We start from the raw sequence: 15000 nt of genomic DNA on the forward strand, positions 1-15000 counted from the left end.
AGTAATATTTCAGCTACCTGTACAATAGATGAAACAGAAGTTCTAAATGCTGTACATGAATATTGGGCCCTAGTGCATCACTATTTTAATGAATCTGTGAAATGCTTGCTACAACAGTTCTCCAGCTCACATTAAAGCTACACCCTGACTCAGTGGCGGAGCAATTGCACACAGGGCCCCAGGGCAAAATACTGTTAGGGCCCCCCATATGGCCTAACAGGGTCATAATAGGGCCCTTACTACTAACACAGGAGTGCCCTGGGCCCAGGGGCAAATGCCCTGCTTGCCCCTCCTATAGCTCCGCCCCTGCCCTGACTACAATGTGTACGAATAACTGGAACTACTTTCACAAAGACCGAAAAAAAAAGCAGAAAGGAAAGGAAGGGAAAGGAGGGAGAGAAAGAAAAGAGGGAAAAGCTCTTACTCTTAGATCATGGCTCGCACACTGCATAAACTGAGAACGTAATCCCTGCATCTCCCCCCGGCTCACCGCAGGCTTTTTACTGCTTTGGCTGCAGCTCTCTGGATCCCCGTTCTGGTCATACAGCCTCCGGAGAAACTGCCTTCCAAAAAAACCCACCACCACCACCACCACCCCCACATCCAGAGGCGATTCTAGGGTCAGGTGGGGCCCCAAGCGAAAATGCAAAAGAATGAACATTTCAACCAAAATCACCACTACTGTAGTACAGTGTGGGCTGTTATTCACTATCTAGGGGCTTGGGGTCCCCAAGCAGCTGCCTGCCTGGCCTGGTGGCAAGATGCTCCTCTGCCCACATCCATCCCGCCTCCACCTCAGCCATCCAAGGCTGTATACTGTATACTGTATGGCAGTGATTCCCAACCAGGGGTGCGTGTATCACTAGGGGTACGTGAGCACACTACAGGGGGTACTTGGAAAAATGTAATTGTAACAAATGTATGGTACTTAGTTACATTGGGATAGAGAAAGCGATATAGAACTTGACTTGGGGGGTACTCATGGCACAACGAAAATGTTTAGGGGGTACACAAGACAAAAAAGGTTGGGAAACACTGCTGTATGGTAGCAAACCCCCTTTCCCAACCCTGCAACTCTACAACAGCCAACAGCCAACCCCAATCCAGAAGCACCCCCACCCCACCCCCACCCTAATTCCCCGACCCCAACCAATCTCTACATCCAAGCCCATACCACACAGCACAGCACAGCACAGCACACCACTCCAACCCCAAATCCAGCCCTTATACAATCCAACCAATCCAACCAAGCTTCTCCTCCAACCTCAGCCCTCCAACCTCCAACACCTCCTCCTCCTCCTCCTCCTCCTCCTTCGAATCAGCCCCTTGCTGTTAGTTCTTGGACCCAAAACCTCGGCTCGAGGCCTTCAGCCAAAGATTCGTAAGCATTTCCATAAGGATGGATGTTGAGCAGCAGACAGGCTCTCAGAGGGCTTGCTCGGAGCACGGTGGACATAGATCTTCACACGTATGGAAACGTTAGGGGCCCCTGGTCGCCAGCGCACCAGAAGGAAGGACTCGGTGGAGTTGGGATGTCAAGTTTGACGACTGTATTAAGGATTTTGGCGATTTCAGTACAAAACTCTGGTGTGTGATAGTGTCAGTAAAATAAAAAAAATGGGGTGAGAATGGCCAGACAAGCTTCTGGGTATTGTAGCTGGAGAGTTCTATTTCTTTTAAGTATTCTTGTAAAGCTTGTCCGCTCACTCTAGGTACTCCCAGTCAAGACTGTTTTCTTTTGTTGTACCCAAGTTGTGGAACGGCCTCCCAGGGGCAACAAGACTAAGCACATCTCTTGCAGCCTTCAAGAAGCAAGTAAAGACTCTCCTCCTACTAGACTAATGTCTGAGCTGCCCTAGCCCCAGGCCAGACTCTTGACATGACAGAATGTTGACGTCTACTCACCGTGTACCCCTCAGGAACATCTGGTTTATTGATGATATTAGAAAAAGTAGAAGTCTGTAGCTCTGCTTTGAAAATGTATTCAGGTCATACAACGTTCCGACCCAACAGGATCGTCATCAGTTCAACTGTAGGAGCTACAGTGTGTGGACTTCTACTTTTTCTACTATCAGACGCGCCTTTGCTTTGTCCTGCACCTGGACTCAGAGAGGTGGGATGTGCATAGTCTTCTTTACTCTTTTATGAAGATTATTAATGATATCGACACTATGAATAATGTTTCCACAAAGGAACGAAGGAACCGAAAAAAAAAAACCCCTAAAAATGCTCCATCGAAGTTATAGGGTGAACATGAACGTTGAGGTCTACTCACCATCATCCAGGTACATCTGGTCGAGCTCCTGAGGCTCCTGCTTGATACTGATGGCCAGGGTGGTGTTGGAGGAGGTGGAGGAGGGGGAGGGAGAGGGGGAGGAGTTGGGCTGCTGCTGGGCGGAGGGAGGAGGCAGGAAGGTGGCTGGACTCCTCCTGGGGGAGGACCCTCCCTTGGACGGCTGTGACGTGGACACTGGGGACGTTGGGGAGAGGCTGCCAAAGGGACGCTCTCCTGGTGGTGGTCCACCGTTGCCCGCTGTAGTGGTGGTGGTGGCGGTGACGTTTGGTGGGGGTGTGGAGAGGTGCGGAGACGAGGAGGAGATGACCCGCGGGTGGTGGAAGAGGACCGACGGCTGCTGGTAGCAGGTGCCCGTCAGCTGGATGGCGGACACCTGGGCTGGGTAGTGCACCGTGGTGGTGGTGGTGTTGGTGGGCGACAGGTCGTGCAGTTTGGGGCTGCCGGCTGGAGAGCTGACGGACGGAGAGGAGGGGGTCAGCGGTGACAATGATGAAGGGGGCTTCCCTCCGAGTCTCTGGGGCCCACCGAAGGTCGAGTGGGGCGGGGCGGAGGAGGGGCCTGGGGTGCCGGTCCTGGGGTCAACGTTGGGCATGGGCGGGCCGGACAGCACCTGCGGGGGGTAGTAACTGGGCTTCGAATGCAAGCTGAAGCCAGGTGCATGCTGGGAGCACAGCGGAGGAAGCTCATAGTCATCATGCGGCTCGGTTTTTATAGTCGGAACTACAAAAGAAACAAAAAAAGAAAAGAAAAATGAAAAATATATACGTCTATGGTTTGCTTATAATAATGAATTATAATGGAATAATACGAGTATGCTGATAATAATGGATTATAGAACACTGGATACTAGGGCTGTAACGATACCCTAAACTCACGATTCGGTTTGTATCGCGATTTTTGACCTACGATGCAATACACCCCACCATTTCTGAAATGTATCTCATTTGAAGCTTGGAAGCACTATCACACCGAATCATATGGCCATTTTCTGGACTGAAGGATAACAAAACTTTGAAAGGGCATATCACGATACTGCCTCCTGACATCACGATACAATATCGTGACTCTGAGTATCGCGATTTCTTGGTTCGATCCCATATCGTTACAGCCCTACTGGATACACATTGTTACGTATCATAGTCATCATGCGGCTTGGTTTCTATAGTTGGAACTACAAAAGAAAGCAAAACAAAAGAAATAGAAAGAATATATGTCTATATAGTAGTGTGAATTACAGAAAAAAAAGACAATCTGTTACACAGTTGCTACGTTTACATGAGACATTTAATTCGGAACTAACTGACTTTATTTCTGAATAAAGCTTAATTCCACTTTGAAAGCGTCATGTAAACAACTCTTAATTAGGAATTAAAGGAAAGATCAAAGTAAACCCGACAGAACTATTTAATTACGAATTATTAATTCGGAATGAAAAACATCATGTAAACGTAGTGAATGTTGCAGATCTCAGTCACCAATCATGCAACCCTGTTTCAATGTCAGATCTACAAGAGGACATTGAAGAAATATTCCCACTATTATGTATAACTTCATACATAGTCAAAAACTCATTTGGTACACAATGTTATGGAAGTGGGCAGAGAGCAACATCCTGGCTTCAGAAAGAAAAGCTCCTGCCACATTATATAATGTTCCAGCCTATTCCCTCATCCAGCTACTGTTCTACATCCTTGGCAGAGGAACTGAGGAAGCAACGTGGAGATGTGTGACCAGAGAAGAGGCTCCCAAACTTTACCTACCGTTCTTTGCTAATGGCAATATTGTTAATCTTTTGTTTATTTCTGTGTACATTAGGTATTAATTTATGGAATATATATGTTGTTTTGCTATGCTTTTCCTGCCAACCTGCCGTCACCCCCCAGGGGTCCCCTCACTTTGAAAACCATGGTCTTGTTGCACAGGAGGACTGCAATCTTCAGGCATTTCCCTTTCACTATTTTACTTCTGTCCGAGACTGCAATCTGTGGTACGAGTGGAGAATGTGATGGGACGACGACAGACCTACAGTGGCTCAAGTTAAACCATAGACATAGTACACAACAAAAAGCTACTGTCCTGCCAAATGTCAATACAGTTCACTACAATACGTAGGAGCCACTTATTTGTTCTTTTTTTGCACAATGTATGCTCATGCCATGTGACCTTAGCCTGGTTCTCACCGACGGTGCGTGTGTGTAGCTCCGGAGCCCCCTGGTGGAGCGGAGCTACACACACTACCGTCTGGTAGCACTGCCATTAACATGCCCTTATCGATTAGAAAATAAACAGAGCATTTATTGCTTAAATATCAACGGCAGCTCGCATTAATGAGTCACAGGATAGTTTATAGACTATATTGACTCTTTAGAGATGAACAGAAAATGCTTTTGGAGGAATTTGTTGGTGGTGAGTTGCAATAAATTCACCATTTATTTTCTGACTCGAGAGGAGCATATTAACGGCAGTGCTACCAGACTGTAGTTTGTGTACCGTCGGTGAGAACCAGGCTAATGTGACCTCACTTCTATGAGACTTCCAAGCAGGGGTGAGTTTCTCAAAAGAGAAGTTGTTAGCCTGTTAGCAACTTTGGTAGTTGCCAATGGGAAAATGCATTGAAAACAACAAAGTAGCTAATGTAGTAAGCAACTTTGGTTTTGAGAAATTCACCCCAGAGCTGTTTAAAGTAGAAGTAGAAGTACTCTTACAGATGTCATTACATAGTAGGGCTGCACGATTATGGAAAAAATCATAATCACGATTATTTTGGTCAAAATCATAATCACGATTATTGATTTTTGCAGATTTTTTTACAAATTATAACAAGATGAAATATAACCAAGAATGAATTACATACGGGATGAGCAAAATAAAATGAATTGTAATAATTATGTAAAGGCAATAGCATGAAACTTAAGTGGACAAATTTCTGGCCAGAAACACCAGCCTGTCAGTATGTTCTGGCTTCAAGGACGCTCTCAAAAGTAGGTCACTATTGCCACGATTAAATCACGATTAAAATCATGAGTTCGATTTCACTATTTTATCACGATTTTGATTATTTTTCGATTAATTGTGCAGCCCTATTACATAGCATGATATGGTCACTAGTGTTGTAATAACATCTGTAAGAGTACTTCTACACCGGTTATATACAACTCTGCTTCAAAGGTGTTTCAAGCTGGACTTTGCCAGAAGCGATCACGGGGCAGTCAAAGAAAACATGATACCAAATCAGTGGCTGCTACTGTAATTCAGTAACGTCTGCAGTGCTCATTTAACACTTAGAGAGTTGATTTGGCATCATTTGGACTTAAATGAACTCTTTAAGTGTTGAATTAACACCACACCGTTTACTGCAATTATGAACCTAATGTAAGCAATACTAATGAACAACATGACTGGCTATGTTTGGAGACTGCCGAGTACTTCACTGAGCGTGTGCAGAGGAAAGGGGGTGGGGTTTGGCTGCGTTGGCTTGGATACCAGTGGGCAAACAAACAAGCCGTTCATCAATGGGCCTGTGTGTGTGTGTGTGTGTGTGTGTGTGTGTGTGTGTGTGTGTGTGTGTGTGTGTGTGCGTGCGTGCGTGCGTGCGTGCGTGCGTGCGTGCGTGCGTGCGTGTGTGTCTGAAGCAGCAAGCTGCCCGCGCCCAGTTGCAAAAATGTTTATTTTTTTCTCTGTTTCTTTTTTTTTCTTCAATAGATGAATCATCACCACAAGGCTCTAGTTGCTTGCCAAAAATACATGGAAGAGAAGAGTGTCCGTTCCTACATTAGAATCCCATACACGTGACCAGTTGCTGAATGACTTTGAAAGCTACAGTTTGAAAGCTATTTCAGGCCTATGTAATGGCTTGAACTGATAGATATATGATAGATGCAGTACACATAAACTGCAAACATGAACTATAGACATTTCAGAAAAGGAGCAACTAAGGCCTAACTGTATGCTGCAGATTTTCTGTCTGCCATGCAAAGTTTTCAAATGTGCTGGCAATTTCTTAAATGCCTTCTCTATGGCTTGATGCAGAAAATCCATATGATCCCGTGACATACAAAAAAGAAAAAAAAAGCAGCTCCGCACTCCACATTTCCTTCATTTAGATCAAAGTTGTTTCCCTTCCCTCTCGTGAAACCCACAGAGTAAACCACATCCACATGCAGAGAAGGGGGGGGACAGAAGCTTCCAGTTCTATGAAATATCGTGTCAACAGCACCTGAGAATGAGAGAACTTACAGTCACCCCGACCATGCCGAAATAGAAGCCAGACATTTATTAATAGCGACTGCGGAGAGGAAGTTGAGCCCCCGTGGAGAGACAACTAACTAATGGATGACTTATACACGCAACTTTTTTTTTTTATCAGCGATAAACAGCAACTGACACTCAGATGACCTCTGAAGTCACGCTGCAGGTTTGACAGCCATGAAAAATAGATTATGAAATTGGAATCGATCGTGATACGTGAACGTAATTAGCACAAGCTAAGTAGGAAGGCTTTTTTATTGACCATAGTACAACACTGCCAATGAGTGTAGAAGAATGTACCGTGGTAAACAGAGCTAACCTGCCAAAACCCTCCAAAAAGCAAATCTGTCTCTGACGGACCGGCGTAACAAATGATAGAGATAGATGGTAGGAAATGAGATGCTATACGCGACTAAAAACGAAACACACCATTGACGTCAATTCTGGCTGCTATTTAGATCCACAAGTAACAAATATAGGCAGGATATTTGGTCCGAGTATATACAGAGGTGTAGGCTGCTGTAGATGGGGGCCTTCAAACTTGAGGAAAAACCTTCCCCATGCCGCAGTAACCGCACTGAGCCACAGTGACACAAAGTTTTGCGGCATTGCAATTTGATGCTATTTATTCTGGCGAATAGTCATAGAAAGTCAACCACTTGCTGTGATATCAATTCCACTATAGCTTAATTGAACACTATTATTCTCAGCAATAAACTTTATGTGCAGCAGTCCCTGCTACAGTAGGTGATGTGTTTCATGGCTGCAGGTTTGTAGAGGGTCCCATTGGCCTACAGTACGCTGCCATGGCAATTTCATAGCTTCTGGATGCCAGTCAGAGACTCATGTCTACTGTAATGGCTCTGCAGCCAAATATTACTGTGGGAAAGCCACGCCAACTACTGACTACCATCAAAGACAGAAGGAAAGAAAGAAAGAAAGAAAGAATGAAAAGAAAGAAAGAAAGAAAGCAAGAAAGAAAGAAAGAAAGAAAGAAAGAAAGAAAGAAAGAAAGAAAAAAAAACTATCATCCATGTAACACACAGGCACATGGGCTTTCAGTTGATTTAACACCTCATGGTGCTAATCCTACTCTCACTGTGTCGTATTAACACTGAAAAATATACCAATCACCATGAGAAGCAGTATGACCACCACCAACCCCTGCACCAGTGGTTCCCAAACTTTTTTTCTACTTTCTCTACCCCCTTTTGGAAGTTTGACAACCCCCAATCCTCATAAACATATGGAATGTGTTATATATATAACACACATGCATAGTGAAGGTTTTATGCAAACGGTAAAGACAATTCAGTACCAACTTGGAGTCGCAACCGCCAGTTTGGGAATCACTGCGCTAACACTCAGCAGACTCAGCCAAGCTCTAGTGGTCCTGCAGGCCCTCTCCTCCAGTGCAGCCCTGCTTATGGTTTTATTTCATCTGGCAATATAATTCACATTCCCACATTACACAGCCCCACCCAGGGCAAAAGACCCACTAACGATCCTATAGCTGCACTAACAGGTATGGAAAAGGCTGAAATGTAATGGTGCCGCCGCGTTTATGGAACAATGGAAACATTTTTCATCTTGTTCTCGTCTTAAAAAAGCTCAAGTTTTCAAGAGTAGATAGGCTACTCTTTCTCTGAATATAAATTTCAGTACGAAACATTAACTTGTGACGTGTGAGGGGGAAGAGGTGTGTGACAAAGGATCTTAGTGTGAGAGAAATCACTTAAAAATACAATGTGGAAGGCTACAACCTGACATCTGACTAAGAGTTATTTTGACAGTAAATTCCTGCCACATAATGCATTTAACTGAATTGTTGTAGCCCCTTAATGACCGCCGTACCTCTAGTGGCACGCTGCAATAGTCATCGAAAGTTATCTACCATAGTACTATAATACTGTGACATAACACAGGGCCTTTAGTAATGCACTACGACTTGGTCATTGCCATTCTGGTAACAGCAAATGTATAACACAGTGTCTTAACGGGTTAAGAACAAATGTTGCCAATTACTCAATTTAGGAACATGCATATGTAGAAAACAGTGATGGCAAATCTAAAGTCAGGATTATCACCACTGCAAACAACTGATTGGATGAAACTGCAATCCATGCTTCACTGCTCTGAGGGGGGGGGCAGTAACATAGAGAAGAGAAGAGCAAGGTGAGCTTTCTGACTTGCTATATTTTCCAACACAGCCATGGGTTACGGACATTTTTTTCAGAGGTGTAATGTAAAAGAAGAAGTACTCTTACACTGTATCTAGCTCATTAGGCACAGTCAGTGGAATAACTGGCGCTTAAACGACGCAAAATCATGTCCTCGTGCAATTACATGAATAAGAGCACTTCTACTTCTTATTTATACACCTGTGTGTGTGTATTTTGTTTTTACCCCTAGGCTCACCTTTTGCCCGTCTCTTCTCTACTGCTCAAGACAGACCAAACTTTGGTTTAAGCGTGGGAGTTTTGTGTACCTTTGGGTGGCAGATAGGTGAAGCGTTGGCACTGGCTCCTTCTGCGCTTGCCGTTGCAGACGTAGAAGCTGACCGACACCGGGCTGGCAAGATTCTGACTTCTGTACGGCGGGACCTCCACCAACAGCACTGTCTGCATGCACCCAGACACACAACAGCAACAACAAAACGAAAAAACAACAAAGACTTCAGTGCGTGACAGTCTACGACTAAGAATCTAATATTAACTGCAACCAAATCAAACAGAAAGTGTCTCCGATTGCGTTTGCCTTTGTTGGAACAATTGAAGCCATGTGCTTTGTTAGACAGCTTGATATGATTTGGGGTCTTTGTTGACCGCATTTCCCTGTGTTGTGAGGATTTGTATATATCAGATCTCACAGTTTTAATCTGACTATAGTGATGATGTTGAACAGAATAAATTACTTACCATAACTACAATTGTGTGACATTCAATTTCGTAATTCTTGTTTAAAACATAAACATAAACGTCTAAAACCCCGTCAAATCTGTGCCCTGAAAACTTTTTTCTTCACAGAGAAAAATTCTGTCTGAGATTATAGATTGACATTTCATTTGATATGTAACAGCATTGATTATGAAATGAGAAATCAAATGTAGATGCTTGTTGACATTTTCCCAAAGATTGTCTAGGTTCTCCAGGATTTGTCACAGTTTTTGATTTTCCGATTCTGTCTGAGATTGAGTACAGATTGGCATTTTATTTGATAAGTTACTGCATTGATTATATGGAATAAGATATCTCCATCTATGAACACATATGCTGTAATCTGCAGACCAGATTCGGCACAATATGTTTCATATTGCATCAGTCAATTGAGACGTGCTTTGCCGGACAGCTTGATGCATTTTGGCCACTTCTCATAGTTTTTTTTTCCGTTGCATTTTTTTTGTGTTGTTTTGCATTTGTGTATATCAATTCCATCAGTGAAATTCCAGACACCCGCCGATAGCATGGCAGTAAATAACTCAGTTTATGGCGGACCCCTAAACTGTGTTTGCAGCACGTTTTTATGTCCCTCGTATTTCTGCACCGAGGTCTACTGCTCAAGTATGTTAGTTGCTCCCAGAGATGGGGAGCACAGAGAGGACCGAGATCCCCCACTACTTCATTTCTCTCTACGGACACAACCTGGCGGAGTTCCCTGGCTCGCAGACATCACCATTAAGCCTAGAGAGTCTCCAGTCCACACCATTCATTACATGACATGACATGACATGAGATTAATAGCATGATGCTTGACTCTTGCTCTTGTCCTGAGTTATTATTTTACATACGGTCATAAGGACAATGTGGTAGGTTAATTGCAAGGACACCTCAGCTATGGGCTAAACGTGGTGGTGAGGACGGGATATTTACTGCTTTGTCCAACATTTCCCTGCTGGTATGGGATTCGAACTGGTGACCCTGTGAATGATCCGACACCAAATCCCTATCAAGTATCCTCGCTGAGACAAAAGAAAAATGGGAGAGCAGAGCACAGATTTCCTTTGCGTCATTTCTCGGCGCAGATGCTCGTTGGTGTTTTCCTGCAATGCAGAGTGAAGTTGAGTGCCCTGGATCTCAAAGACCTGACCGTCAAGTCTGCACACCATTCATCCATCCACCCACCCAGACAGACAGACAGTCAGACAGACAGAGCGTTTTTATTTCTCCAGCTTTCTCCTCGCCCAGCTGTCGAACAGCCATCCCCAAACACACCACCACACTGCACACAGCAGGACCCAGACCCAGATGCAGACCCAGACAACTCCAGGGAGGCCAAGCCAAGGCAATGCGGCCAGGCCAGGCAACGAGGACAGACCAGGCTGGACCAACTTTCAACACAGGGCTTGAAAATAAAATACACGTAATGATAATGATCAAATAATAAAATAAATGAGGCAAAATGGCTCGCTTTTAAAGGCTGCTTGACATGTGGAGTTCTGGGAGAAATTACTGTGAATGAGAGATTGAAGAAAAGAATGAACGAATGAATGAATGAACTACAGTGTGTCGAATATGAAAATGTTGAAAATGTCTTGTGGGGTGATGACGAGCAGAGGCTGTCAGAGACTCCCAGAGGTGAACTGTGGTTTGGGGTCATGTTAACTCTCCAAGGGTGGAAAAGCGCTGATCTGAGACCTGTCGGAGGAGGTGGAAGAAGTCGGCTATGAGAGGAGCTGTCTGTTTGTGTTCTGGACACATGTTGGGGTCACTGATCTCAGGCCTGTAGAAGGAGGAAGTCAAGTCAGCCATGAGAGGTCCACTTGCTGTCTGCCTGTTTGTGCTCTGCATACATGATGGGGCCAAGGTAACTCTCCTTGGAGGAGGAATGGAAGGCAGCTGAAAGGTCCTTTCGGTAATGCTGTCTGTATGCATTTCAGTATCTGCTCTGCACACTTGGAGGAAATCACAGAGGATCAAGGAAAATACGCCATATCCACTGAAGACTTTGCGTTTCACTATGTCCTTAAAGTGGAAGTCTGTCACTTGTTTTTAGTCACATCACCTTGAACTGTCATGGGATTCTGAAAGTGGTACATGAAATAGCCTGTTACGGAAAAACAGCCTGTAGTGTTGTTTACCCAATTACAGCGCTACCTTGGGTTAGCTTAAACAAACAGGTTCAGAGGTGTGGGTACATAGCTGCCCAATCACACAACTTCGCTGGCATTTGGCTGACGGGACAAGAAGTGAAATGCGTCTTTGTTTTACAGCTAAAACTGGTAATTACGTGTATTTCGTGATTGCAGATTTAGCGGTTTTCAACTTCAGGCGTTCTTCTGATATTACAACTTCCAAAATCCCAGAATCGAGGCTTTACGTATGTCAAAAGGAAAGCCTACAGACGACACGTATTCCTTGTGCAGAGGCCCAAGAAGACCGCAGAGAAATACAGTATTTTACTACAGAAGGCAGTATTGTTATGTTTTTGACACAATACTGTATCTTAGAGATACATTTACCACAGATGGTAGGCAAGTAATGGATCTATTAGTAAAATCTATTCAACTACAAGAGGACATGGCTGTATGATGGACATGTTATTATACCACTAAACTTGACTTCCTGAGTTCATCAACCTGTTACCAGTCCACGGTTTCATAGATAGCTGTGATGAATAGCATGGGAATACTGGCTTGTTCACGCTCAATAATGAAGGCTGACATCAGCTTCTTACCGAAGCTAAAACAATGACATAGCATGGCTATGAATCTCTCAAAACAAAAAGAAGACAAATGACGGGCCCCGAAGCGATAAGATCGTAATTAGGAGGATGCCACGAATGCCTTTCTGGCGGTGAGCGAGTCTATCTTGTCAAACATTTCAGCTCCGCAAAAGACAAGGGTCTTGCACCTTTACTGTACACCATGAAAATGCTTTCAAACACAGGCCCACTTAGCGAAGAGGGAATCATGCGTAATCCAAACACGCGTTGACATGTAGACGTGAGGAGAACCTCGTTTCAACCCTGGACGGACTTGAGCGGGTGCGACGGGGGCGACATGAGGACGCATTAAGACCTCGCTGTTCAACATAACAAAATATCCCCCCCGCTGGCCGTGACCAGACGGACGGTATGGAGATTAAATTTTGGCTACGCTAGACGGATGATGATTCTGCGTGGATCGATGCTATGTGTGTGCGCGCGAGAGGTTTGTTTAACATGGGCCCCGTCCAACAGGCATATCTAAGCCAGGTGTAAAAGGCAGAGAGATTTTTTTGCAGTCAGACGTGTTGTAACCAGCCGTGAGCGAGAGATAGAACGCTCCAGCCAACGCAAGATATAGACATATAGAGCTAGACCAGGGGGTGGGGGGGTTTAGGGTGGTCTGGGATAGGGTTGGGATTGGGGCTGGGGTTGTCTGCGAGTCTGTGGGGAATTCTTGGAAGCAGGTGCAAAGACTTTAGCACGCAGACGCTGCCTAATCCACTTGTATACTCCACACACCACAAATCCCTCACCTCTTTTGCTAAACACCCCCCCCCCCACACCCCTCAGCTCTGAGAGGACACTGTGCAGAGGTTTGCTGGTAATGATGAGTCAGATGGTCTGTTTGTCTGTGTCTTTCTGTCTGTCTGTCTGTGTTCTTCTGGCCTCCAGGTGTGTCGCACAACCCAGAGACTTCCCTCAGACAGTCAGGCTTCCCTCAGGAGAAGAGAAATGTGTTTTCCTCTCTCTCTCTCTCTCTCTCTCTCTCTCTCTCTCTCTCTCTCTCTCTCTCTCTCTCTCTCTCTCTCTCTCTCTCTCTCCTCCCTTGGTTATACTACAGCAGTAAACAGAGGATTTACACATTTACAGAAGCACGACTCTGGCATACACAGGTCAGAACATTTTAAATAATATAAGCGATATTCTGTAGGTGGTAGTTATAGTACATATAGTTCTATAGTTTTTCAGGGGTGCATTTCTCGAAACCATAGTTGCTAATTAAGTTAGCTACTTTGTTGTTTGCAATGCAATTCCCCATTAACAACTACCCAAGCTTGTGACTGGCTAACAACTACGCTTTCGAGAAACGCACCCCAGGTCAGTATTTTGCCATAGGTAACGACGACTGAAGAATGACAGAATCAAACTGTGGATAAGTGTTGTGATCTGGGGATCTTGCAATCATGCAACCCGGCATGATAAGCTCTGGGACAGCATGAGCACAGTTGAAAAATCCAAAACCCAATCGAGGCAAACACATTTTCACATTCACGTTTCAGCATAAAGGAAGATGATTAATTTCTCAGAGGGCAAGGGGCTTACCGACTTGGTGGCTTCCTTTTCAACTTTCCCTTCCATTTCCCAAATATGGTGGCCATCTGAAAACACACACACACAAAAACAAACAGCATTCGCTCCAGTTATTTGTAACCCGTTATTAGCATTTTCAAATTAATAACTGTATTGCAGTAATCAGAGCCAAATGCATGGAACTGATACTGTACGTGAGGAACCATGTGAATAAAAAACACATTCATGGAGCCTTGAAATAAACCGTCTCGAACATTTGAGCTGAACTCAAATGAACATCTAACCAGATGTGACTGCATGAAACGACCAACAAATCTCGACATCAGCACCCAACGTCTAAGAGTTTGTAAAATAATGAACGCTCAATTAAAAACGAGTAAAACAAATTTCTCTTTGAGGCCATTTCCAAACATCAATCATTTGTCGTCCCCAATAAAATGCCTCAATACAATGTTTGCTCTTTTTTAAGCCACATATTCGCAACCATAATAACTCGTGACCCCTTTCATCCATCTAAAGCTGCATAGCAAACAGGCTACAGACAAAAGACCTACTAAACGCTCATTTGCTATTTTTGGTGCAGCTCGTCAGCTGGCACGCGTTGGGCCCCTGCACCACACCCCCATTAACTGGTTAAAAACCCACGTAAAACTCTTTTAGGTTGTCTATTAGGTCCAAGCACCAACTGGCTGGCTGGCTGGCTGGCAAAGTCATTCTTAAATAGATCTGACATCATGGTCATGTCTTCCATGTGAATGAAGGGGTGTCTGCAAACAAGGGGCAGGATGGCTATTGGCTAGCACTGCTTAGTGGCTTTGGAGGGACTGTGGTGTCTGTCATGCCAGCTGGACTGAGGGAAGAGGTGACACTAATTGAAGAAGAAAAGAAAAAGCTTTTTTTTGTTCAACTGCCATCGACACAGAGCCACAGCATAATCATAACAAAGTCATTTGATTTCTAGCTCAAAGCAAACTGACAGTTTTTTTGGAAGAACGAGGAAAAAGACATTAAATATGATTGATATTTTATAGTTGACATTAAATATGGTAAATATAGTGCACATTGAAATAGTACTTTTATGATGTATGCTACATATACTTTTAAACTTTCAATTGTCTTTGTTAAGTTCATAAATATTAAATCAAATGGTGCCTTTGGGTTCTCTGCTGATGTGATAGATCTATGCCTGGATAGACATCTAGTGACCTTCAGTTAAGGGA

General features: G+C 44.2%; 1 protein-coding gene across 2 annotated transcripts in view; it reads right to left on the minus strand.

The window, feature by feature from the left end:
- The window catches only part of LOC134436629 (nuclear factor of activated T-cells, cytoplasmic 1-like), a 75194-nt gene that overhangs the window by 13151 nt on the left and 47043 nt on the right, over window positions 1-15000 (minus strand). For both annotated transcript variants that reach the window (XM_063185940.1, XM_063185939.1), the window contains exons 7-9: window positions 13793-13848; window positions 9033-9165; window positions 2276-3016 (exon numbers count right to left, since the gene is read on the minus strand). In XM_063185940.1, coding sequence (XP_063042010.1) covers window positions 2276-3016; window positions 9033-9165; window positions 13793-13848 — 930 coding nt within the window. The remainder of the gene's footprint in view (window positions 1-2275; window positions 3017-9032; window positions 9166-13792; window positions 13849-15000) is intronic.

The sequence above is a fragment of the Engraulis encrasicolus genome, chromosome 20 (assembly GCF_034702125.1).
Source record: "Engraulis encrasicolus isolate BLACKSEA-1 chromosome 20, IST_EnEncr_1.0, whole genome shotgun sequence".
In the NCBI taxonomy this organism is placed as follows: Eukaryota; Metazoa; Chordata; class Actinopteri; order Clupeiformes; family Engraulidae; genus Engraulis; species Engraulis encrasicolus.